Genomic DNA, 27198 nt, shown 5'->3' on the forward strand with positions numbered 1-27198 from the left:
ACGGTGAGAAAGGACGCTTTTGATGGCGAGAGTGGAGAGATCATCCACTTTGACATGCAGAAGGGCCCATTCTATCGCCAGCAGCCGTGGCCAATCAGGAGCAAGGCTTGGGCTGATCTCTTGATGTCAATGGTCACACAGGTTTTCCCACCCTTTTTTCATCATTATATTGGAAAGATGGTTGTGTCATGTGTCGTATTTTTATCGTCTTTATTGCTGGTACTGGAACATGGACATCTCAACAAATAGAGATAGCTCTTTATAACTCATGAAGAGGCTGCCAGAGGCAGAAAAGGCCCCTTTTCAGAGACATCCTATGGCAGACAGGCCTTTTCTTATAAACCCAAGTGAGCAGATAGCATTTCCGAGAAAACATGAGGCAGACAGGCCTGTTCTTATAACCCCAATTGCAAAGATACCTTTTATGATAAATCACGTGGCAAACATGCCTCCTCTGCAAAGACTACCTAGACGCGTCAGGGACAAAGGGGGGTCCGGGCAAGGTGACAGACGCCTCTGCAAAAGCCACAAGGCAGACAATGTTAAGAACCATGTTTGAAAGCCCCCGAGATACCTGGTATCACAGGAAGCTGTACACCATGTATCTCAAGGTGGTTAATTCTGTTGACATAGACAAAGCAAACTGGTTGATAGGCAACATTGTTAAGATAGTTGGACCGATTGTTCTCCATCTCGGTGTGGTCAAGTCCAATGACGCAAATAAGGTACCTGTTGTGTTCCATCTCTAGGTGCGGTCGAGTCCAATGACGCAAAGAAGAGAAGTTTCTTGAGAACTCTTAGAATAATAGACGACACATGCTTAAAAGTGAACGGGTGCCAAAAAGAGCCCGGGTGACGTAATGTTAACTTTCGAATGACTCTTGAGTGACAGTTACTATGCCAATGTTAGCATTACGTAACCCGGGCTCTTTTTGGAAGCCACAGCCTGACGCTGCATTAAATTCCTCTTAACGCGATTTACTTCAGAGCATCTCGCATTGTACTTCGCTACCTGAGACCAGCTTGCTTGTTTTTGACCTGCAGTAAACCAACCAAAACAACCATGTGCTTGATGTTTGACTTTGGTAGGCAAGTTGTTGATTCGCTAGTTTGTTATAGTATCAAAGTAAGCACATTTCAGCAGCTTGCATGCCGTTAGCTATAAGCTATTCATCTGTTGTTTTGCTTAAATTAAGAAAGTCCTTAATGTGTTTTGATTTTTTTAGACATATCTGACGGCACCCACAATTACATTTGAACAAAACAGGGCATTGTTTGCACAACATTTTACTAAAGAACAACGGGGATTGCTAATTGCATACGACATGCTAGCGGCGAAACCTATTGACATTGCTTACAGGATACCAGCAGGCAGGTGTAGCTAAAACGTTTTAGTCGCTTCATATTGTGCCTAAACGGACGGAAGGAAAGAAACAAGAGTGAAAGAAGGAAAGAAGAAAGAAAAGAAGAGTCGAAGAAGGAAAGAAGAATAGAAAGAAGAAAGAGTGGAAGAAGGAAAGAAGAGTGAGCAAGAGTTGCTCCGGATAAAGACAGTAAAGAGAGTGAAGAGGGAAAATACTGAAAGAAGAAGAGAAAATGGAGTGAAGCAGAGAGATGTTATTGTTAATATTTATGCAGTCACTTATATTACATTCAATTTTTGTAACTAATTGACATTACTGTGTATAAATCTGTTTTCACTTTGACATTAAAGAGGGTTTTTTGAGGTTTTTATATATTGACTATGATTCATTTATATACAAAGCAATAAAAGTGTTAAACATCCAAGGGGGTGAATACTTATGCAAGGCACTGCATTTTATTGCAGCTCCAAAACATGCATAACATTCCTGGAACTATATGTTTTCTTGTCCTTTAGATACATTTTTTATATTTCAGATTAATTTGGCATTCGTATCTCAGCTCTTTTTAATTACTATTTCCACTTTTTCGATTTAAATATATACTTTTTACCTTATTGATTTCCCTGCTAGTTTAGCTGGATGCTGCGGCTGTAAACCATACCATAATGACGGTGGTAGTGGTGGTATCATAATAATAATAATATTAATTAATAATACAAATGTACTACAATGAACCACACTCTCCATTCCAGACATACCAAAGTATTTCTCTTTATTACAATAATCTCCTGATTGGAATATTTCACACACAGTTCACATTTACAAAAGGTCTAAAACAGTCTATATGTACAACATCGCTGTGAAATAGTCCAGTGCAGTGCAGAAAGTCTCAGATAATAGTAAAACCTTGCACGTGTGGTGTGGTGTGCTAACTAACAGCCAGCATAAACAGTAGGTCAACATGACATTAGGTGAAAGACATGCATCAAACCAGGTGTGCAAGCACTGAAGCAGTTTGTAACATTCGAAGAGAACGGTGCTTCGTAAAAAGATTCTCGGAAGCTGAGTGTAGTTATACAGTATCTTAACGTTGCTTTCTATTTTAGATTGTGTCTGAAACAATCTGGGCAAACCCTTAGGTGTACTTTGCAGTTTGGCAAGACATATCAAACTGTTTAGTGCATGGTGAAAGATATCTCTATGACTTATAGAGGCGTGGTCTGTATGTGTGCAACAGAAAGACACATATTGTATTGCATGGGTATGTTGAGTGAGAAGGAACGTATGCTTCCATTTCTGTGTTCAGAAAGACTCTCTTGTGTTTGTTTTTATGTTTGTACTCTATTACTATTCACACACAAGTTGACCTACGTGTTGTCAGTTCAAAGGTGCTCATATATAAGTTTGTGTGTATTTGTGTTTAGCAGGAAAGGTTCACAAAAATGTGCGCGTGTGTTCTTTGTGAAGATACACATTTGTGTGGTGCGTGTTCAGTAGCATTGTACACTTTCATTTGTTTCTGGGTATTCACAAGAAAGGACGCCTACACAAATATACAGATATTATTTAAGGAAATATTGCGGTGAAAAAACAGACACATTTTTATTTCACTGACCTGAGTTGCAGTCAGTCCTACAGTGCATGTTTGGTTGCCATATTGCCTCTCGCTAGTGTGAAAAGGCAGAAATAGAAACACTGGATGCTATGATCCTGTTTAGAGTAATGTTGAATGCACACTGAAATAATCTCTCCCTCAAACAACACTGATGTCAAGGAGGCCAGCCCATGTAGTGATTGACACCGTAGAAGAAAACCACATGTCTGACTTTTACTCACAAACAACTTAGAACTTTTTTCTTGTTATTACTCCATACCAGATACAGATTATTTACATAATGTTACGGTGGGTCTAAATGTATTTCATTATTTCCAGTTTAAAAGAAGACTTCACTGTGTCTCTTCACTGTTGGGCTGAGTTACTGCCACGTGAACTCTTAAAGGCACCCAGTGCAACTTTATGTAAACATTCAATGTAAAATAAACATTCAATTTCTAGTCTTTTTTACACGTAGTAAGTTTCAATAACTCCATACCATTACATATCGACATTCATGGAGCAAAGATGAGACGTCGTTGTGTGGTGAGAACTGATAGAAAATCGTAAACAACAACAATCGCTGGTGGGGAGAAGCCATTTTTCCATTGACTGGAAGCCTGCTTTATTTATTGTAGGTTACAAAAAATAAAGAAAATGGCGGCCATTGTTGTTGTTATCGATTTTCTATCAGTTCTCACCACACAATGACGTCTCATCTTTGCTGCTTGAATGTCGGTATGTAATGGTATGGAGTTATTGAAACTTACTACGTGTAAAAAAGACTAGAAATTGAATTTTTATTTTTAAGCCTCGAAAGTTGCACTGGGTGCCTTTAACTGTAGTTTGACCTCTTTGAACTGATAAACTGAGCTAAATTATTGATTATTGATTATTGCTTAGAGTGACCACTGGAAGAGCAACTGCATCTGAGGTGAGTGGACTTTATTGTGAGTCTTATTTCTCAGCGGAATCATCCTTTAGGTGTTCGTCCCCAGTAAATATACATTGACATTTGTATTTCATCTCCAAGTACCTGAAACGTTTTCTAGCACCATTTTGGTTTCGCTTACACCATTTGTAGGTGGAGGCTGGATTGCTTGTGTGGCACTAAAAACATGGCAGTTCTGGTGTGATCTAGAACTCCAAAACATTTCAAAGGGTTCTTGTCTCTTGCTATGGGACCAATGCGGTCAAAACGCATTTAAATTCATATTATTGTTCAACGAATCTGCAGTAGAGACTTACTTTGTCAAACAGCTTCTTAATGATTGTCAGGCTGTCTTAAAATGGCTCATTTGATTACCTCAGGGAAGGCTTGGTAACTAAAGCCATAGTTTTGTGTGCGCTCAGACTTGTTGCTCAGAAGCCCCCTTCTCTCCTCCGCGTGTAAACAAAAGCAAAGCAGCTTGTCCTTGTCTAAGAATGTTCAGTAGAATCTCCCTTTTGTGTCTGTGAGTCTTCGCCATCTTCCCCCCGGAGTCTGATCAAAATGTACAAACGAAAGCGCTGCAACCAAAGTTCACAAATATACAAGCTATACAACGTCCCAGTAAGAACCCCCAACGAGATGATCCAAAAGTTGTGTTGATTTGGATTGCCCACCAGTGGTCACGTTGAGGTGGCTAGCTTTGGGGATAGGTTCTCACCGCGGTGCATTCTGGGGTAGATTTTGGGCAAAGCTCATCTTAGTCGTCATGGTGATGGAAGCTTTGACCCCGAAAGCTCGAGGGTAGATGTGCCAACGGTATTTGCTCCAATCAGGATTCCATAACTGATCTTTTCCCCAGTCCTTCCTTTCCCCAAACTAACCTTGCAGGGACGCCGCCTCACCACTAGGGCGGCGCTCTTATAACAGATGATCTTCATCACCACTTTCCAGTGAGAAAGTCCCATAGAGGGGCTCTTCAAACTCAAATCCATGGGATCTACCTTCCCTCTAGGGATCTAGTGGGATCTGTCTCCTCTTCAACCATAGTCCATGTCCATGCATGCAGGAAGAGGAGTGTTTAGGGAAGAAAGAAAGAAGGGAGTGAGAGAAAGGGAGAGGAGGTAGGTGGGTCATATGAGCCTTTCCTCTGGGGGTAGTTTGAGCATGCTGTCCATCTCCAGGCGTGCCCCGGCCACTTCCTGCGAGCTGGGGCTGTAGACGCCCTCGGACTGGCGCTTGCGGCGGGCGGTGAGGAGCATGAAGGTCATGCCGATGACGAAGAGCAGCACGCAGCAGCACACCAGGGGGATGATCAGCACCAGCCAGGGGAACCGCTCCCGCTGGGCCTGCTTCTGCTCAGGGGAAAGACACATTCAAATTAACTCTCAAAGGCCTGTTAGAATATTTTAGGTAGTCTGACATGCCTTGATGTTTTCGTATATTTCCTCTAACTAAAAAACATTGATATACAAGTGGCAAATATGGAGAAGATTAAAGGTTTATCGGGGTTTTCTTTTTATGATTCTAGAACAAAAACTTGTGGAGCTTTAAAGGCATATTGACCTGTTGCAGTGCGACCCCTTTTCACCTCAATTACTGCATTTCAGTTTCTAATACTGTATCTGTGTCTCTGACAGACAGTTCACTATGACAACAACCATGAGAAATGAGAAGAATGACCCGTCTTCAGCTCCTCACTGCTGACAGAATCTGTTCCCACCAAAAAGATTCAAGACAAGATCTATGCCACAGCTCATGAAATATTCAGTGACATGTGAGAGATTTATTTCAAAATGTGATGTGGCATGGCCATCTACCAATGAGGCTACTTGAGGTCATTGACTGTGATATTGAGGTACATCTTTTTCAAAGTCAAAGTTTTACTGACTTCTTGATTTCTGGGAAAATGTAAAGTTATTACATTTATCTTCTTACATACATTCTCTGTTTAATGTTTCTCTCTAACTGTGACACAGCTTAACAAGGAAGTGACGATGTATTTTTTTTATTCCATGTATCGTTAGCTATAGCAGAAGCTTCCAGTGAGACTCAACCAGTGTTGCCCTCACTGAAGCCACTTCTGAGGCTCCGCTAGCTCTGCCTGATCACACAGCACCTGAGCAGCATGGCTGTCCATCATCCTCACCCAGCATGCTGAGGGAGACATCTCAGAATGGACCTTTTGGCTTAACTATTATTCTAACAGCTGAACGATGCCTAATGTTCCAAGTCCAAGGACCCCTTATTCTCTGCTTCGATTTTCATTGCATTGCCTGCATGTTGATGTGATTTTCATTGATTACCTCAGTAGTTGTCTTCGTATGGATGTGTTATTATGAACCTAGCTATGTGTTGGCAACATTTCATTCACATATGTTAGAAGAGAGGAAGATTTATTATTTAATACTGGATACATACATGCAAACTGGTTGGTAAGCTCTGCAAACACAGTATTCTAATATTCCCTTAGCCACTGAAAACAGGAAGTGAGGACAAAAAGAGGGTGATACATACGCTGGTCTCGCAGTGTGAGCCACTGAAGCCCGCCGGACACAGACACAGGAACCTGTTGTGTCTGTCCACGCAGGAGCCGCCATTCAGACAGGGGCTGGAGGAACACTCGTCCACCTCCGTCTCACACCTAGGGTCAGAGGTCAAAGGGCAGAGGCAGTGTCAGCTGAGACGGACAGGACGGTGTCTTCAGCGTGCAAAGTGCAGCGTTACAATGTTTGCACAGGCTAAGCACAACTTACTGGTTGTTCACTTTAAGGATCAGTACAACATAGACTTGCTGATAAGATACAAAGATTGTCTTCTTGTTGTAGAACAGGAAGACAATGTGCTCTGTAGTGAACCATGAGGAGAGTGGTACACACAGTTACTTTTTTTAAATGAAGATATGGACTTAAAAGGACTTATGTGATATCCTGTACATGATAGTGACCATTGAGGTGCCTTAAAGTAGATGAAAATAATGGAAAACATCTACAGTGAGTTGAGTATAATTTCCTATTATATCAGTTTAGAATATCTAGGCACGACAGCAGCCATTATTCCTTACATACAGTATATCCACAGACCCAACTCCAGTCTGGGACCCTAGGAGGTTCCACTGTAGACTGTATGTTCCTATAGCCAGGTTGTTCTGTGAAGGACCTCACCTGTAGCCTGTATGTTCCTATAGCCAGGTTGTTCTGTGAAGGACCTCACCTGTAGCCTGTGAAGCCTGATTTGCAGTGGCAGGTGCCCCCCCACGCCTCATCATGGCACGTGCCGCCCTTGGCACATTTGATCTGGTCGCATGGAAGAGGAGGGTAGTTCCATCTGCAAGAAGGGGTCAAAAGTGTTATCACCACTATGCTTTGAGGTAATTATGTATTTATGGTGTGCTTACAATAGCCTGTAATGAAATGTACAAACATATGTATATGGGGGGGGGTGGGTGGGTGGGTGTGTGTGTGTGCCTGTGTGTGTGTGTGTGTGTGTGTGTGTGTGTGAGAGATAGAGAGATTGTTTTTTGTGTCATGGACATAGACATGTCAGTCTCTCGTCAAATGTTGCCCTCATCTAAACTGCTAAGTCCTTCTGTAACCCTGCAGAGGTTTTACTCACTGGGGTGTGTGTGTGTGTGTGTGTGTGTGTGTGTGTGTGTGTGTGTGTGGTTTTACTCACTGGCAGCGGTGGCCACTGTGGTCAGGTGGGCAGGTGCAGGTGTACTGGTTCACCCCATCCACACAGGTGCCCCCGTTCTCACAGCCGCCCTCCTGGCACTCATCCACGTCCTCATCGCAGGTCATGCCCGCATAACCCTCGTGGCACGTGCACTCAAACCCACCCTGGACGTCCCTGCAGTTGCCATGGACACAAGGTCCGGAGGCACATTCGTCCGTGTCCAGCTCACATTGAAGCCCCTCCCAGCCTGGCGCGCACACACAGCCGAACAGGTCGAACTGGTCCTCGCACGTGCCCCCGTTCCTGCACGGGCCGGAGTTGCACACGGGCGTGCTCGAGCACCCCAGGTGGATGGCCTCCTCTCCCACCCTGTGGAAGCGGCCAGCCTGCGGTGGGCTGTGGTCATCCACGAAGGGCAGGTACACTCCCCCGACCCGCACTACTCCCAGACAGCCTTTGAAGCTCTCCGCCACAGTCACCACCATTCCCTCCTCGTTGAGGAAGTGCAGGCTGCCGGCCACAGCCAGGGTGCTGCTTCCGTCCGTGATCCCGTCCACCAGGATCTCCCAGGGCGAGGCCTCTTGCTCCGGGTCGGTCATGTGGATCTGGACCCGGTGCCAGTGGCCGTCCGACATCCGCCGCTGCCCGGAGAACTCGAGCGACTCCACGCTGTTCTCGCTGTGGATCTCCACCTTCAGCGAGGCGTCCAAGAGCCCCACCAGTAACAGCTCCGCCCCGTTTGAGGCGTGCAGCAGGAACCCGTTCTCCGTGCGCGTCCGCACTTCTATGGTGACGCTGGTCACCGGGTCGGGCAATGAGCCCTGGGAAGAGTACTGATGTGGACTGTTGTCGAAGGTCGCATTAGAGATGCCTGTGAGATTAAAGGTGGTGTCACTCCACTGTGCTAATGAGACACAACTAGCTGACACAACTAAACCATCTAACTAAAGTCATGTTAGAAAAGAAGTGCCATGATGTACACTTTATGAACCTGAATTATTATCTATTGAGAACACCTAGTCTCTTATGTCAACAAGTACGCTACTGAAAGAATACGAGGAGAACTGACAATGAAACATGTCTTTACAGACAGTAATGCTTAAAATTTTTAATTCAATTCAATGTTTTCAATAAAATTGTCTCAAGGCGTCTCAAGTAAATCATCACAAGTTTTGCCAGAGAGTCCCTGTAAAGTGATTATGGAGAAATGATGGTGTCCTGAAGGGAGCAAAAGGTTTCAGCTTACATTCATATCCATCAGGTAGGTCCACACAGCGTCCCCCATTGATGCACGGGTCACTGATGCACCACACACGGGTCTCGCAGTGTTGCCCGGTGAAGTTCACAGGACACGAGCAGACAAAGTCGTTCCAGGTGACGGTGCACTCTCCACCATTCAGACATGGCTCCACCTTTAAAACCAAAACAAGTCACTGTCATATCACATGACAACAATGGGAAATAGACATTTCTGGTTCAGAAAATAGATGTTGAAAACTTCCAATCAGTGTTTTGTGTCAACAACCAAACTAGAATTTGCATTTTGACACAGAACATTAAAAGTTAAAATTTGTATCTTCCTTAGTGTATGAAAGGACCAAAGCAATAAGTAAATTCATCTTCTGAACCAGAATTTCACCACCTCAGCCCATCACAGTTTAATCACAGCAGATACTGTTGTGTCGTGTGGGATTGATAGTCATACCGTGCAGGTGTCATCACTCAAGCAGTCTCGTTCCACATTTTCCGAATCGTTGGGATAGTACACGGTGGTATACACTGAACTGTTCCAAGCGTCCAGATCCAGATGCACATCGCCCAATCGGAAGTCCTGCAGGCAGCCCTTGAAGTGTCCACCCCACTCCTCCAGCTCCCCTTCAGGTAATCCGCCGACATAGGCCAAATCCCCCGCCTCCACTTCCGCTTCAGGGAACGCGCCCAGGCTGTAGCGCAGACCTCCGTACTCGAAGAACACCAGTCCATCTGTGAGCTCCACCTCTACCAGCTGCTTCTCGCCGTTGGTCAGAAACACCGGAGCGGTCAGGGGCGAAGCGTCCGGATGGGAGTGGACCATCAGCCGACCCGCCTTCAGGAAGAGGAGGAAGTAGGGATCGTCCTGGCCTGGATGACCGAGCTGAAGGATGAGCCCGTCTTGCTTCAGGGAGCGCAGGAAGAAGGACACTTTGAAGTCCGTACCTTGGCTGTCGCTCACGTCGTACGACACGTAGCTCAGTGTGTCCTCGTGGCTAAACGTCCAGGAAGGAAACTCTGTAGAGAGGGAGAGCAAAAACACCTTTATCAACAGGAAAATGTAATGTGTGTTTAGAGTGATGAACTAAGGTGAAAGGTTGGAGCACACTAGGGAAATATCAAGAAACTTGTAACATTATATTAAAAACACAAACATAAAAAAAGGAGGAGGAGAGTAAGAGTATAAGCGAGAGCACTCGAGAAAAAAACTTGACTAAAAGGCTGCTAGAGAATAAAAACGTGCCAGAGAAAAGATACGACAACCCTCCACCTAAAATGTTGGCAATATTTCAGATAAATACATACAAAGTCAAGCAATCCACTTACCGTCTAAGCAACTGTTGCCATAGAAAGGTCGATGGCAGTCACAGCGGTAGTTGATCCACAGGTCCACACAGTCTCCGCGCTGGGAGCAGGGATCCTCCTCGCACCACTCGGTCTTTGTGCAGCCAAGCTCCATCTCCTGGAGGGTGTCGTCCGGCAGGCTCTGGGGCAGAACTGGGTTGGAGTCGATGAGCAGGTCTTCCATGCATCCCATGAAGCCTATTCCCTTCTCCAGGTGCTCGTGGAACTCGTCTGGGGCTCCGCCGATGTAGACGTGCGTGAAGGAGTCCGGGTGGTGGAAGAACGGGCCGTCGGGTGACCCGCCGTCATCGACCCTGCACCCGTCCTCGTCGCAGCCGGGTCCCTTCAGAACCAGGGCCAGCCCCTGGCCCAGAACCACATCCGCGTCCCGCCAGAGTCCGTCGGACACGTGCTCAGGGAAATCCACTTCTAGAGAGATCTCCTCAGACACCGCCTTCGCTTTAAGTCCTCCCTCCACGATCTCCAGGGACAGGTAGCTCTCGCCGTCGCCCCTGTAGAACAGCATCATGTCGGGCAGGGTGGTGCGGAAGCGCAGGCGTACGCTGGGTCCCTGCCCTCCGACGTCTCTGCGCTCTCTCTCTGGGAGTGCCACCTCCACGAGGATGAAGCCTGGCACGGAGAAGGAGAAGGTGGTAGAGGTGGAGCAGACGTCGTCGTAGAAACCCGGCTGGCAGTGGCACGTGTGGTGGTGCTCGTCGCCTTCCAGCCACGGCTGGCAGGTGGCGCTGTTCTGGCACTCGTGCTCCACGCAGCCCAGGAGCTGGAGGTCGCAGTCGCGGCCGCCCCAGGGCAGCTCGCCCTCCTCTGCCTCGGGGCAGTGGCAGGTGTAGTCAGCCACCCCGTCCTCGCACCAGCCTCCGTTCTGACACGGCTGGCTCTCGCACTCGTCAATGTTCACCTCACAGGAGGCACCTGACACAGAGGGGGAAACGTTTTCAGCTTTCCAAAAGTCACCGTCCTGTAATTGTTTTGTTTTAGACTTCTCTGTTCCACCTTAACATGACCTCTAAATACTAACTTATTTGTCATAGGCTACTATGTGAATTGTTGTTTTAAATAGGCCATGAATCTGTTATTGTTATAAACACTACTGCAGAAAATGCGGAAATAAATATACATACCTGTGAATCCGTCAGGGCAGACGCACAGATACGCATTGACCAGGTCCTCACAAGTTCCTCCATTTTGACACGGTTCAGACTCACATTCATCGATGTTGACTGAGCAATTCTCTCCTAAGGAAAGGCAGAAAGTGGTATTAGCTTCACAAACATTATGTACATACAGAATGGCTAAATAGCAAATGTATATATCCTGAACTGAATCTTGACTAGTGCATTTTGTGGCTACGAAAGGGTCAAAATTCAATTAGCAAAAATGTGACTCCATTTTCTATTTTTGTGAAAACTGTAAGGTTCTAAATGAAGATACTAGGATGAACAATTAAGAGAAACTGTTACCACCCTAACAAACCCTGTCATGTTCCCTAGATGAGAGAGAAGGCCCTAACGTGTTCTTTCAGACTAAGGCATGTTCCCTTGATGAGAGAGAAGGCCTTAACGTGTGCTCTCAGACTAAGGCATGTTCCCTAACGTGTGCTCTCAGACTAAGGCATGTTCCCTAACGTGTGCTCTCAGACTAAGGCACGTTCCCTTGTTCAGAGAGAAGGCCCTAGCGTGTGCTTTCAGACTAAGGCACGTTCCCTAACGTGTGCTCTCAGACTAAGGCATGTTCCCTAACGTGTGCTCTCAGACCAAGGCATGTTCCCTTACGTGTGCTCTCAGACAAAGGCATGTTCCCTTCATGAGAGAGAAGGCCTTCACGTGTGCTCTCAGACTAAGGCATGATCCCTAACGTGTGCTCTCAGACTAAGGCATGTTCCCTAACGTGTGCTCTCAGACTAAGGCACGTTCCGTAACGTGTGCCTTCAGACTAAGGCACGTTCCCTTGATGAGAGAGAAGGCCCTAGCGTCTGCTCTCAGACTAACGACCAACCTGTGAAGCCAGGCTGGCACTGGCAGACATATCCAGCTGCATGTGGGTAGCTGAACTCCCAGCCCTCCTCCCAGCTGGAGGGGTCCGACCTCTGGAAGCACTCTCCGTCATTCAGACAGGGGCCGTCTGCACACTCGTCAATGTCCACCTCACAGTGCTCTCCCTCATAGCCTGAAATGAGGGGTGACAGTGGTACAGGAGGAGTGTGTGTGTGTGTGTGTGAGAGAGAGAGACAGACAGTGGTACAGGAGGTAGAGAAGTCGTTTAGTAATCAGAAGGTTGCTAGTTTGATTCCCTGTCGAAGCGTCCTTGAGCAAGACACTGAACCCCTATTTGCTCCTGATGTGCAGTGTGCCATCAGTATAAAATGTAAAATGTATATACATCCTTGTAAGTCGCTTTGGATAAAAGCGTCTGCTAAATGATGAAATGAATGAAATGAAATGACTGTATTGTTAGCCGCTTCCCACAGACCAACACTGGTGCTCTCTAATCTAACAGGAAGTGACATCAGGTGTTGTAATCACCCCCTGTTTGGAGGTGCCCCACCTGTGGTATCTTCAATGTAACAATCACAACTTTTGTTTTAAACTTCAATCATTTCATCATCATTGTAAAGAGAACAAAATGGTAATCACAGAACGATCATAAAAAGCACTAGATGTTTGGAAAAGTACCCATATAATCCAAAAATGATTTAACTTTAAGTGACCAGCACCATCAGAGTGTCTGAACTGGGGGTAGTACCTTCCCAGCAGGCGCAGTGGTACTCGTTGATGCCCTCCTCACACGTGCTGCCATGCTGGCACGGGTCCGAGGCACACTCCGGGATGTCCTCTTCGCAGTGGTCTCCCATGAAGCCAGTGCCCGAGCAGTCACACTCATAACTGAAACAGAGCCAAAATGACGTTCATGTGAGTAGAACAGAAGTCACACTCATAACTGAAACAGAGCCAAAATGGCGTTCATGTGAGTAGAACAGAAAGATGCAGTCACACTCATAACTGAAACAGATCCAAAATGGCGTTCATGTGAGTAGAACAGAAGTCACACTCATAACTGAAACAGAGCCAAAATGGCGTTCATGTGAGTAGAACAGAAAGATGCAGTCACACTCATAACTGAAACAGATCCAAAATGGCGTTCATGTGAGTAGAACAGAAGTCACACTCATAACTGAAACAGATCCAAAATGGCGTTCATGTGAGTAGAACAGAAGTCACACTCATAACTGAAACTAGAAAATGCATTTCCTGAAGGAAATACCAGTGCATGAAATGCAAAGGTTAATAAAGGAAGAAGAAAAGAAAGAAGAGTGAAATAATGAAAGAAGAAAGGAAAGAAGAGTGAAGGAAGGAAAGAAGAGTGGAAGAAGGAAATAAGAAAAGAAAGAAGAGTGAAAGAAGGAATGAATAAAGGAAAGAAGAGTGTAAGAAGGAAAGAAGAGTGAAGAAAGGAAAGAAAAGTGGAAGAAGGAAAGAAGAGTGGATGAAGGAAAAAAGAAAGGCAAGAAGAGTGGAAGAAGGAAAGAAAAATGGAAGAAGAAAATAAGAAAGGAAAGAAGAGTGGAAGAAGGAAAGAAGAGTGAACACGAGTGGCTCTGGATGAAGAGATAAAGAGAGAGTGAAAATATTGAAAAAAGGAGATAAAAATGGAGTGAAGAAGAGAGATTGAGTTCGAGAGAAAGTTGGAGAGATGGAGAGAAAAAAGAGAAAAAAAAATAGAGAATGGATGGTGTCTTAATGTTCCTAGTTACAGTTAAATTGAGAGGGACAGAGAGAGAAGAGGTTCGTTTGATTTGGCACAGGTGTCAGTAAAGCACAGGTGCAAGCCAGTTTAAAGACCCTATTATGATGTCATAATGGCCCAATGTAAGTCAATGGGAGAAATGTATATTCGTTTTTCTTTAATATCTTAAAAAGTATAAAGTTTAGAAAAGTGAAAAATACATAGCATAAGTGTCGTTCACAAGAGCTACGCGACAAAGTTTGAATGAAGTTTCTACGTTAAGCGGTTCGGGCTGAATTAATCGCAGAAAAAGGTAACAAGAATAAGAAGAAGAAGAAGAAGCCTAGGAATAACAATACAGGGCATTTCATGCACTGTAATAATGCCAGAATGGCGTTCATGTGAGTAGAACAGAAAGATATTGGCTGCACCACACAAAAGCAAGGGTGAGACATTCAGCTTGTCAGTCTACAGACTATTTGTTTGGCTATATTATACTGTAATGAGCAATAGACTTAACATGACGACTAGGATTATGGTACCAACTTGGATTACTTCCAAGGTAAAAGATAAATTTAGGACAATGTACTGATGATTATCTTTGAGCACGACAGAAGAAGACTTCAAACATGATCAAAACAGAAATCAAGGATACTCTAGACACGTTTTTATGGTAACATAATGAACCCAACATAAGGAACCCAACATTCTGGGAAACTTTAATAAAGGAAACGTACTCTTACTGATCTAAAGCTACGACTCATTTGTTCTCAAAGGTCTGATTTCCCTCAGATCAGGAGAAAGTGTAATGTTCCCCTGTGCTAGGCTGAGCTGTTACCTGTTCACCATGTCGATGCAGGCAGCACCATTGAGGCAGGGATCGCTTTCACACTCGTCGATGTCAATCTCGCAGTCCAGCCCTTCGAACCCAAGCACACACTCACAGGTGTACAGACCAATCAGGTCGTGACAGGTGGCTCCATTGTGACACGGGCTTGAAGCACACTCGTCAATCTCCACCTCGCAGTTGTACCCTGATGGATGATACATTTAGGCATTACAATTTACATTTACAATTACATTTAGACTAACAACCACAGGAAGAAGATACTGAGTATCAAATCTGTTTATATGATCCTCCATCATTCAAACTGCACTGAACTGCCAGTCTAGTATAAGTCTGGATGACGAACCTTTTACATACGCTGTCATTGAAGTACAGGTTGTTTTCCTCCTTTAACACCAAAAACATCTTTATCTCATCAACAACAACTGGCTTTCTTTGTGAGACACTAGCAAAGATGTCATGCCATCTTAAGTGTCTGTCTGAGACTACAGCCAGTAGGCGCTATAATGGTTTATACATGACCTGAGGAGTGCATTCCTGCTGTTTCTTCCCCACATGCCACACAGATACCAGCCAGACAGCCAGGCCTCCAGACACTACGCAGGCCCTCTCACTTAAGGAGAAGAGCCGAGAGGTGGTGTGTTTTTCTTCAGTCTGTGGGAAGCTGCTATAAAAGCCTCACAGTGCTGATAAGGGGGCCTGGGTCAAACTACATCTTCCAGAATGCATCACTGTCTCACTAAAGACCAGCACATGCTTGCATGAAAAGGCCAGGTCAAATCTATCAAGTAAAATTGTTGCTTGCTGGCAAACTGATTGTAATATCTCAAATGCTTATTGTGATGAATTGTGGGACCAAACATGAAACGAAATAAAAAAATCACTCTTTTTGTATGAATTCATAAAAGTATGTCACTGGGGAACAAGAATTTGAGTAATTCTATCCGCACCTGTGTATCCCAGCAGGCACTCGCAGATGTAGCGATCCTTGGAGTTGATACAGGTGGCGTTGTTCTCGCAGGGATGCGATGCACACTCGTTGATGTCGATCTCACAGTTGTAACCCTGGAAACCCGGCACGCAGAAACAGTGGTACTCCGCCGCGCCGTCCATGCAGATGGCCCCGTTCTGGCACGGGTGCGAGAGACACTCGTCAATGTCCTCCTCGCAGTTATCCCCGTCGAATCCCTCAGCGCAGTGGCACTCGTAGCCGTCCGGCAGACGGGAGCACGTCCCGTTGTTTTTGCAGGGCTCGTCTGCACAGTCCACCACCCGTAAGCTGCAGTCCTCTCCTCCGTAGCCTGTCGGGCAGTAGCAGGAGTAGCTGTTTACTCCATCGATGCACTCTGTCCGCACGCCGTCGCAGGGGTTGCTCTCACACTCGTCCACGTCCTCGGTGCAGTTCTTCCCAGCCCAGCCCTCGGGGCAGATACAGGTGTACTCCGAGGAGCCTGGTGTGCTCTCGCACTCGGGGCACGGGGCGAATAAGCAGGCGTCGTATAACTCGTCGCAGTCCTTCCCCATGTACCTCACCTCCTCGTCCGTGGAGCACAGGCACACGTAGTCGTCCATGGTGTCTACACAGGTGGCTCCGTTTTGGCAGGGATCTGCAATACATATCTCCGATGTGGCGGTGCAGAATATCCCTGTAGGAAAGAAGGAATATCTTAGTTCCTGTGTACAAGACAGGTGCAAATTGTACACATGTGTCATCTGTCTGGAGGAACAGCAGAATTTGATACGGGGGACAGATGTTAGAAGTCTTGTAAACCAAAGCTGGATAAAGGCGAATGGAACAGTTGGAACAGTTGGAACAGTTGGTGACCGGTGGAACAGTTGGTGACCGGTTAAGACAGATTATCTCAGAAGCAAGTTGTTACCCTTAAACTTTTATTTATTATTAATTATTATTCAGAAACCAGCTTAAAAGTTTGTGAAGCTTTAGGGAAATAAGGCGCTCTCTCTCTCTGATTATAAACTTTAGCAAAGTTCACAGATTACAAGGATTTGAAACACTGTCTCAAATTGGCTGAATTGACTCCCTGGTGTAAATCCTGCCCGGGCCGGTGTGTGTGTGTGTGTGTGTGTGTTTATCAAGACAGTGAAGGCCTCCAAATCCTTCATGTCCTACAGTGATTCTAGTGGTTCAACTGGGCTGGGCAGACTCCCAAGGTGTCTGGCGATTTAACGGCCACTCTCACGGCAGAGGCCTCCGGTGTGAAAGCCTCACCTAAAATATCTCACACACTACGAGCACACACTCTCCACTAGCTTTGTCTTAAGCGGCTGGAGCCGCGCTCATTGACGGCCTCTTAACAATAGGCATCTGGTGTGACTCAAAGCCCTAATCTCGACCTGTCACTCTGGGGGGGGGGGGGGGGAGACCCTAGACCACCCCCTGGGCGATAAATCAACCAAACAGCACAACAAAAAACCAACAGTAAGCCAAGACGTGAGAAAAAGGGGCTAATCAGAAAGCAGGCTAATGAATAACAAAAGCTCTCTCTACATGCGTTCACTTCATTCGTTTGATTAACACTTTTCCTCCATTTGCAGTCGTTAGTGTTTTCATTGTGTTGTCGACATTAAGGAATAGGGTAAGTCCGCCGGTAACCCCTTGACAGGGAGGTTGTTCATGCATGGACTGTGTCTCCGGCCCAAAGGTGAAGGTTTATGGAGGCTGCTCTGTTTTTTTTGCTGAAGCCTGATACACACAAGAGCCGATGCGTCACATATCTCCAATTTAACACCCCGCTGCTTAGGTTTCCTCCCCTCCTGCTGGGACTCCAAAACTCACTGGAACACCAAATTAATCTGGGTCAGTTACATGGCTCATTACTTTACTAATGATCCATAGATGGCACCAGTGTGAGTTTTTTTTTTTTTTAAACTCAAGACAGTATAGACGATTAGTCCACCAGCATTTGTGTTGTACGATGCTGTTCCCTGTTATTTTATGTTTCATTTGGTACCCAGTGAAAGTTTCACACCCAGGGGAACAGAATTGGCATTGTTTCCCTACATAGATGACTTGCTACTGGTTAAACTGAAAACATTGGCATCCACTGTGTGTGTGTGTGTGTGTGTGTGTGTGTGTGTGTGTGTGTCTGTGTGTCTGCGTGTGTGTGTGTGTGTGTGTGTGTGTGTGTGTGTGTGTGTATGTGTGTGTAAACACAATAGCGATATGTGTTTGACTGCTGTCTGGGTCTCCTCAGCTGGCCTGTCCGTGTGAATAAGGCTGAATGCATTTAGAGGAGGTAAGAGGGGGGATTTCTGGCAATCCGTTGTCTATAACAACCAGCCAATGGCGTGAATGCTTTTTTGAGTCATTCTGAATTCCAGAGAATGGGCCAACCCCGCCCCCCCACCCCCACCGCTTCCACCCCCCCCCCGCCCCTGAACCCCTCAGCCCTGGGCCCCATCCCCTCACTTTGATCAGTGTTCTGCGCCCAAAACTTCATTCAAGCGGAAGATATTAACGACCAGAGAGAACCAGAGGGAGGGCTTAGGAGTCAGGAATGTGGAAATACACGGGGCCGGTGGAACACAACACACACACACACACACACACACACACACACACACATTGCATATCCTTCATGTCCGCACAGCAAGTGTGTTTTAATTTCTAAGAGGACCTGGCGTGACGCGGGCACAGGTCCAGGGCTCCTTTCGAATAACCTTGCGGCGGGCACAGGAGTGGAGTTACCTCACAGTGACGCTCCGAGTGACAGATGGGTTTGCCCTTAATCTGGCGCCCGGGACCAGTGATGGCATCCGACTGGGAGTTAAGCGAGCGCTGGGTCATGGGGCGAGGCAGATGGAGAGAGTTGTCTTCAACACTTACACCACTACCCACCCCCCCCACCCCCCTCCAGCTCCAACCACCCAGCAGATTCCACTGACTCCACCAACACCCCACCACGTATGTCATTTAAGGTAGCCATAGCTATAGCGTGCCTCCGTGAAGTAAGCACCCAACACACCCCCCCCCCCCCACCCGGTCCTGTGACACTGATCTCACTTGAGCCGCCTGCCGGTGAGGCCACGCCCTGTGCCGTAGCGGTGGCACTGGCACCCCTCGTGATTAAAGAGTGAACAGACGCGGGCGCGGGGCGGGCATGAGGTGGGGAGACGCCCGAGCCGCATGCTCTAATAAGAGCCGAATAAAAGACCCTTATTAGCTCCGACTGAGGCCAGATCCAGGAGCCGTCCTTTCTATATAAACCAATTACAGCCTGAATGCACCCGGCAGACATGTGACTGCTGGGAAAGTCACTTCAATCTTGCCACTCTTTGTTAAAGACTTATTTGCCCAACAAAAGGGAAATATCTCGTAAAATGGCCTTGACTACAAAAAAACAAGGGACACAACACACAAATTGTCCATTGAACATGAGGAGAATGTATCAGACACAGTAATTTAGGTTTTAATCTAATCCATTTTTAATGAACAAATGGTGATGAAATGTGAGAAACGTACCATTTAATCAACATCAGAAAGCATGTAACATCAGGGCTCCATAAATCTGTTTATCAGCTTGCTAGCTTACGTGCTGAATGTTCTGTCACAACACAGGGAGCTTATGGAGAGATTTGATTCCCAGACCAACAAAGGCAGATGCTTCGGAGAAACTCAGAAATGCTAAACCCGCTCCAAAGTCTCCCCCCCCCCCCCCCCCCCCCGCCCTACCAAACAAAGTTTTGTCACACGGCTGAAAGGAAGAAAGAGTGCGGGAACTTTTCCCAAAACTGCCTATCTTTGTCTCCAGCCACTGAGACAGTTCCACCTGCTGAAGAGAAGAGAGAGAAGAAACAACTTCTCTTCTCAATTCTGGTCACTGCCCAACCCCCGAGTCCGGGAAAGGGACCAGTGAACACACGGCTTCAGCCGGAATTGTCCGGCAAAAAAAAAAGAGCAGTGGTTGCCGCGGCAGCCGTGAAGTTATGCAGCTGGCTCTGTCAGGGCTGCTGACCCCCGCTGACCTCTGGGCCCTGCCTCCATCTAACTCCGCTGCGCCCTGGGAGAGGAGGGCTCCGTGCGGGGGTGGAGGAGAAGGAGTAGGTGGTAGAGGAGGAGGTGGTGGTGGGCTGGGGGGGGGGGGGGGGGGGCACAGTTGGAGGTGGTGCCAAGCAGCTTCACCTCATGCAAACCTTGAACAAAGCCTCAGGAGTCTGGACGTGTTTACAAGCAGGTTCAAATCTCGGCTGCCTTAAAGCAGCCCTAAAGCTGGCATTTGGCACAACAGAAAAACCTCTTTTAGAAAACACTCCAATCTCACAACACCCAACACCCCTTAATCAGCTGATGGGGTCCATGCAGCATCATCAAGTGTTCTGTTGTGCACATGTCATTAGGAGGGGATTAGCTCAGTTCCAGAGTCCTAAGCAGTTTTTCCGACTAAAATGTCCGTTCAAAAAACTGATTTGAAACTACCCCTTTTATTTTTCCCACTGTCAGTCTTCATAAACTGTTGATGAACTTTCTGCTCCATTCTAAAGCAGACTTTAACTGTTTTGGGGACACTGTGCTCCCATCGCTCTTGACAGAGAAATAGAAGCACTAGCCTGAAGTTTGTTGATCATCTCACCAAACCATGGTGGGGTCAGTCTTCAGAACAACATGTCAGGACTGTGATTCGTGTGTTCACGTTGTAGGCAATGCAGATGAAAGTTCATTATCTCTGGTGAAATTAAGGATGCAATGAAATAGAATTGAATCTGGCATTTTTCACAGAAATGCATTCAAGAGGAGTGGCTGATCTCACACGCTCCTCTCAGTAAAAACAACACTCCAAATCTATTACCCCCGTAACCCCCCTAAATTTCCCTCGGGATAAATAAAGTATCCATCTATCCTTCCATCTATCTATCTATCTATCATTACAAAGCCACGGCCTACCACCTCTATCTCCTCAGACAAATAGCTGCATCCTGTTTCTTTATCAGTAGGAAATGTGCTGCCTTCTCTTGCCTCTCTTCTCCAGCCTCTAGCCTGTGCCTGCTGTGGTTCAGATCTGGGCTGTCTCCAGGTTAGAGCTGAGGCACGATGGCCTCTCTAACCTCCGGAGGCTTTCTCTGCAGTAATCGCCAGGGATCCCCAGTCCATCCCCCCACTCCAGCTCCTCTAAGCTCCTGATAGCAGGATACCTTCAGGGATTAGAACAAAGTAGCCTCACACATCCATGTGCACACACACACACACACACACATACATAGACACACACACACACTCACACACACACATCCAAGTGCTCACACACACCCATATACAAAAACACACACACACAAACACACAAACACACATACATACACACACATACACACACAAACAAACAAACACACACACACACACACACACACACACACACACTCAAACACACACACACACACACACATGGACAAACTGTGCTACTATAGTCTATATCTGCTGGATTAGTGTGAAAATTTAAACGCTGTCTTGGTAGACTTCAGGCTCGTAGGAATTTATTTCAAGCAGCCTTGACCCCTGATCTGGGAGTACGTAATTCCAAGTTAATTTGAGGAGGAAATGAATCATAATATGTGAGAAAACTTCAGCCACTTGGATATTTTGCTGAACACACACACACATGCACACACATGCACACTCACACACACACTCACACACACACACACTCCTCCAATGAATCACCCACATACCTTGCACAGAATGGCACAGGCTGATCCCTAAGTAGAGGTTACGTGAGTGGGGGGGGGTGCAGGAGGCCCTGCTGGGGTAAGGATGGAGGGGTAGGAGTCTAAGTGAGGGGGGGGGGGGGGTGCTGTGTGCGTGTCAGGGGCCCGTCTGTTGCCTAGCAGCAGCCGTCTCCCTCACCTGTGTTATCTCCCCCTCGGCCGCTCTGACGGACAGCAGGGACCTCGGCCCCGTCGTCGCTAAGACATTCCCCCCATTGTGATCTCAGCACCCCTCCCTGTCAGTATCGGGCATATCTGCGCTGGTATGCCGCTTATCTGCACGGCACCGGAGAACAGCATGCCTGCCACCCCGGCTGTGGCAGTGAAAGGGCATGTTGGGGTCTCTTACACATGATCGCAACATTCAGACTGAGCTGTCACTCAAGGGACAATTGACTGCAAACTACACAAATATATCACTACACTTCATGCCAAATGTACACAAATATATCACTACACTTCATGCCAAATGTACACAAATATATCACTACACTACACGTGTCAACAGGTGGTCTTCATGTCATTTTGTAATTTATTTACACCATGAATGACCCTATTGTGACCTTTATAATGTCAGTTAAGTTTTGATATTTGATATTGGCACACCTATGAGGTCGTCCCAGTTTTTTGACTGTAATACACCAGGCAGTAGTCCATTCCCATCGCCCACAGGAAAAGAGTAGAGGTACAACAGACTCCTCAATCTGCCTGTCTTGAGACACAGACAGCGCTGACACTGTCCCCATCCTCATCGCCCATGTGAAACAAGAACCCTGTTCTCTCCAGATCACTCTACCAGAGAGGAAGTGGACACGCCATGTAGTCAACCGTGAAAACACCACGGACGATTCTCCAACACCACAAAGCCTTATCCACACCACGGACTATTCCTAAACACACATAGCCTCCACAAGTCAGCAATGACATGAGAACGTAGACAAGCCTTCGAGGACACACAGCACGTATCTACATCACACGTTCCATCTGTTGCCCACACCTGCAGTATGGCTCTCTTGTGTGACTGAGTTCTGTAACACCATCCAGGGCTATGGCCATCACCACTGGCAGGGCCTGATGCTATGCCATCCTCCACAGATGGAATACTGCAGTTGAAGCCATGCGTGCTGGAGGGAATACTGCAGTTGAAGCCATGCGGGCTGGATGGAAAACTGCAGCTGAAGCCATGCGTGCTGGATGGAAAACTGCAGCTGAAGCCATGCGGGCTGGATGGAATACTGCAGCTGAAGCCATGCGTGCTGGATGGCGCAGCCGACTGTAGGCAAACAGGCCCCATTGTGGTGTTTAAGTAAACGTACAGGGAGAAGCCTGTCTGTGAAGCCTCCGCAGTCATCTCACAGACAAATCCCTGAACCCACCCCCCCCTCCATCTCTGTCTCTCTCCCTCTCTCCCTCTCTCCCTTTCTCCCTCTCTCTCTCTCTCCCTCTCTCCCTTTCTCCCTTTCTCCCTCTCTCCCTCTCTCCCTCTCTCCCTCGTCCCCCCTCTCTCTCTCTCTCTCTCTCTCTCTCTCTCTCTCTCTCTCTCTCTGATCTTGCCTGAGGAATGCATCTCTCCTCTATCAGTGTGTCTACTTTAAGAGGTGAGGGGGGGCCGGTGGGGGGGGGGGCGGGGGACCTTAAGACAGTGAGGAGTGGCCCAGTGCTATCTGATGACCTGTGGCTGGCTGTAATGGATCTGAACCAGTGCAGAGAGAGATAGAGGGAGAGAGAGAGAGATAGAGGGAGAGAGAGAGAGTGAGAGAGAGTGAGAGAGAAAGAGAGGCTGCCATTGACACATGACAGGAGCCTCCCCGGGCCCTGCACTCTGTCTATTTTCACAGCCCCCGGCAAGAAACAGGGAGGACAGGGCAGGAGAAGAGAGGGGGGGTGAGAGAGAGAGAGGGAGAGAGAGAGATAGAGGGAGAGGGAGAGAGAGGCAGAGAGAGGCAGAGAGAGGGAGAGAGAGGAAGAGAGAGAGGGAGGGAGAGAGAGGAAGAGAGAGAGGGAGAGGGGGAAAGGGAGCGAGAAAGAGAGAGAGAGAGAGGGAGAGAGGGGGAGAGAGAGAGAGAGAGAGGGAGAGAGCGAGAGAGAGAGAAAGAGAGAGAGCGAGAGAGAAAGAGAGAGAGAGAAAGGGGTGTTAAAAGCTGTAAATAAACTTTCACCATGACCTTTGCCCGCTGTGCACTAAACACCAACACACAAACACACAAACAGAACGGGCTCATTACTGGGATAGAAAGGTAATATCCTTACTCGTTCGTTGGACAACGAATTGTTTGTTATTCTGAACACAGTGGGATCTAACTAGAGGATCTAACCAGCGGTAATTAGAAAGGGTTCTCTACGGTGAGAGAGAAGCTTTGGCCTATGACCAGAGAGCACCCTGTTAGCTTAAGGAGGCTGAGAGAGGTAAAGATGGAGGCTTGGGAAAGACTTCAGAAGGCTGAGAGAGGTAAAGATGGAGGCTTGGGAAAGACTTCAGAAGGCTGAGAGAGGTAAAGATGGAGGCTTGGGAAAGACTTCAGGGGCTGAGAGAGGTAAAGATGGAGGCTTGGGAAAGACTTCAGGGGCTGAGAGAGGTAAAGATGCAGGCTTGGGAAAGACTTCAGGCCAGTGCTCTCACTCCTGTAACCTTGACAGTACGACTCCAAACTGTCACAACAGAACTGCTGCTGCTCTGCATCACTACTTTGTGTGTTTTCATTTTCAGGAATCAGAAGCCTGTCATGGATGTTACGTTTGGTTGCCTTGCTTAACGAGCATGACTGGAGGGGAATGACTGACAAGGCAAAGAAATCCAAAAGTAATAGACCTAAACTAATAAAAGACTGCAATAGACCTAAACTAATAAATTACTGCTTTATGCCCGCTTACTGACCAATTCACCTGAGAAACAAAACAACAACATGTGCTTGATCCACTGTTCTGACTCTCGGCAGTATAAAGGAAATAAGTCTGGGAACATCTTGCTTTTCCTTTTAAAGTAATTTTAAGGCCAATCCCTATGTGCTTGCGTGATTCAGCGCAACTACAGGCTCTTCTGTTGTAAACTTTATCGAAATTTGATGAAAGTTGTGATTTTAATCAGACAAACGGCAGTTTTCATCCAAACAAGGGTTGTTGGTGGCCAAAGCAAACAGTGTTCGTTAAAAGTGATTAGCCCAAAATTCCAATCCTTCATAGGCACCCCGTAATGCCCTCGAAATTACTCAGAGCCTGTCGTCATGGTGACGGGCAACAATGGCAGCGGCCCACCCCCCTTAGCTGTCTATTCCAGACTCTCTTATTGGGGGTGCAGGGGGGGAAATAGGCCAAAAGAAGAAAAGACCCCTATTCGAGACCCTTGGCTGCACCGCACACCCATATACACCTCTCCAAACACGAGTGGGAGACAAGGAGAAAAGGGGGTGGCAGGCAGGCACTACTTTCAAAGCTTAGCAACAAGTGCTCCAATCATTACACAGAGAGAGGGAGAGGGAAGAGAAATAAATAAAACTCTTTAAAACTAACATGCCCAATTGTGTGGTGCATTTATGCTTTTTTTATTGAATGTTTATTTGTGAATTAGTTTATTTGTGAAATATTGTGACTGCCAACATAACTTTTGAATAAAGTTTATATTTTTTACTGAAACAACTAAATATTTTAACGAGAGAAACCTACCTCATGATACTAAATGTTTCAAATATCTTGCATTTGAACATTATGTAATCTGGAATTAGTGGTATTTATCTATTTACTGAATTGAAAGTTATTTACTAAAAGAAATTGAGATGAAAGTGCCGTAAGTAATAAATAAATCTGACTGCTTACTCTGTGTTTTTTTTTACAACATAGGCAATGGCACCCCTGAACTAATTGTCAGACTGTTTTCAATACAGCCTTTATTTATAATATAAGTTCATTAACCTCAAAAAATGAATTAAAAGTCTGTATTTGGAAAACCTGGCAAAGAGTGGAACCAGCATTACACAGGTACTGTACATCTTCGGCCTCTCATTATTTCGGTGGATGTAGATAAGTAGATATTAGGAAACGATATAACTCACCCCATTTGAACATCATCATAGTGATGAATAGAACTTTGTGGAAACTTGAATGTATTCTGCTCAACTCCATGGTTAAAAGCGGGGGACTTCAATCCTTTTCGAAGCAAAACAAAAAACAAAAACAAAAAAAAACCAAGAGTGGTTCACTTCAGTGGCTCTGATCCTGGCATCCTGGAGGTTGATAGTCCATTCAGCACTGCACTGCGTCCGGCGTGCTACAGGCACCCATGCTCCTCTGTCCCTAATGAGCGCAGGCAGCGTTCCTCTGGACAGGCAGAGCTTGGCTGGGGTAAGACTGTGTAATCACCCAGGAAGGGAGAGGCGGGGGGGAAAACGTGGCCCGGAGCCGACGGATGGAGCGGCCACTCCCACCCACCCACCCACACACACACACTCCCTGCCAGAGCAGGTTCACTCGCTGACCCGCCTGGCTGACCTCATGCTTCAATGGGAAGCCTGGCCACTTGTGCTTCACATGGGGGGCAACCCATTCACATCTTCACCGACAAAACAACAAGTTACCCCAGTGTGTAAGAAGAGTGTGACTTATCACATCAGCAGCAGTCTGTTCACACACACAGAATCTTTTAAGCGTGTTCCGTGTACTTCTGTCCTCTTACGCAGAGCGGATTTTCCTGAAGTGTGGATCCATGTCATGTGGGAGAGAAATCCACCTCGAGCTTTCATGCCTCATCCATGGAAACACCAGCAGCACCAGTGTGATGGGTGCTGCTGAGTGTGAGAGTGAGGGGGGCTTAACTTCCTGCAGAACAGCGTGTATGCAGCCTTGGTACAGCCACACTCTAAAGCCCAGTCTCTTACTCAATGGGGGTACAGCCTGGTGGTTAAATTTAAGCTCTCAGCACTACCAGGGACAAACGTACAGCTTGCTCCCGAGACAGGGGGCTCACTAACATGGACCTCAGGAGATAGGGACCTCACTAACAGGGACCTCACTTACAGGGACCTCAGGAGATAGGGACCTCACTAACAGGGACCTCACTTACAGGGACCTCACTAACAGGGACCTCACTAACAGGGACCTCACTTACAGGGACCTCGAGACAGGGACCTCACTACCAGAGACCTCACTAACAGGACCCTCACTAACCGGGACCTCACTAACAGGGACCTCACTAACAGGGACCTAACTAACAGGGACCTCACTAACAGGACCCAGACTAACAGGGACCTCACTTAACACCCCATCACTCAAAGGCCCAGATAAGGCCCCTCCCCACTGGTTCAGAAACACAAACAATAGATGCCTAATCAGATCTATTGATCCATTTGTCTAACTTTCATCCCAGAACCCTAACGGCAGATAAACCATGGACAAAATAATGACTTGAGTCAGGGGGTTGTTTGGTAGGTCTGCTGGGCTTAGGTAAGGCTTTCTGAGCGTAACACATTTCAGTTGCTCATGGCATTAGTCATGAGAGTTATCTGTTGTTTAAGAAATGTTTTGTACGACAGCGTGAAGATCGCATGCAAGAATAGCATGGAGTGTCCCAAGCTGAAGCCGCACTGGAAGGCAACGTGTGCTGATGAGATATGACACATGGCGCTACGCAGTTGGGGGAGGATAGGACAGGCAAGCGCTCACAGGTCTGTCCTTGAAAAGATGCGTGGGTATCAGAACTAGATACCGCAGCTTCCTTTTGACAGCCACGTGCACAGCAACAAGT

At 46.8% G+C, this 27198-nt stretch overlaps 1 protein-coding gene across 1 annotated transcript; it reads right to left on the reverse strand.

The window, feature by feature from the left end:
- Positions 1-5019: 5019 nt before the first annotated feature.
- On the reverse strand, positions 5020-25580 carry crb2a (crumbs cell polarity complex component 2a; the record flags this gene model as incomplete). Its single annotated transcript, XM_080841834.1, has 13 exons — positions 5020-5241; positions 6404-6530; positions 7100-7213; positions 7562-8432; positions 8808-8973; positions 9267-9829; positions 10139-11089; positions 11299-11412; positions 12173-12343; positions 12920-13059; positions 14739-14934; positions 15698-16393; positions 25511-25580. 13 exons carry the CDS (start codon positions 25578-25580, stop codon positions 5020-5022), a joined length of 4401 nt encoding a protein of 1466 aa, XP_080697960.1.
- Positions 25581-27198: the final 1618 nt, after the last annotated feature.

Source organism: Sprattus sprattus (assembly GCF_963457725.1).
Source record: "Sprattus sprattus genome assembly, chromosome: 7".
Lineage (NCBI taxonomy): Eukaryota > Metazoa > Chordata > Actinopteri > Clupeiformes > Clupeidae > Sprattus > Sprattus sprattus.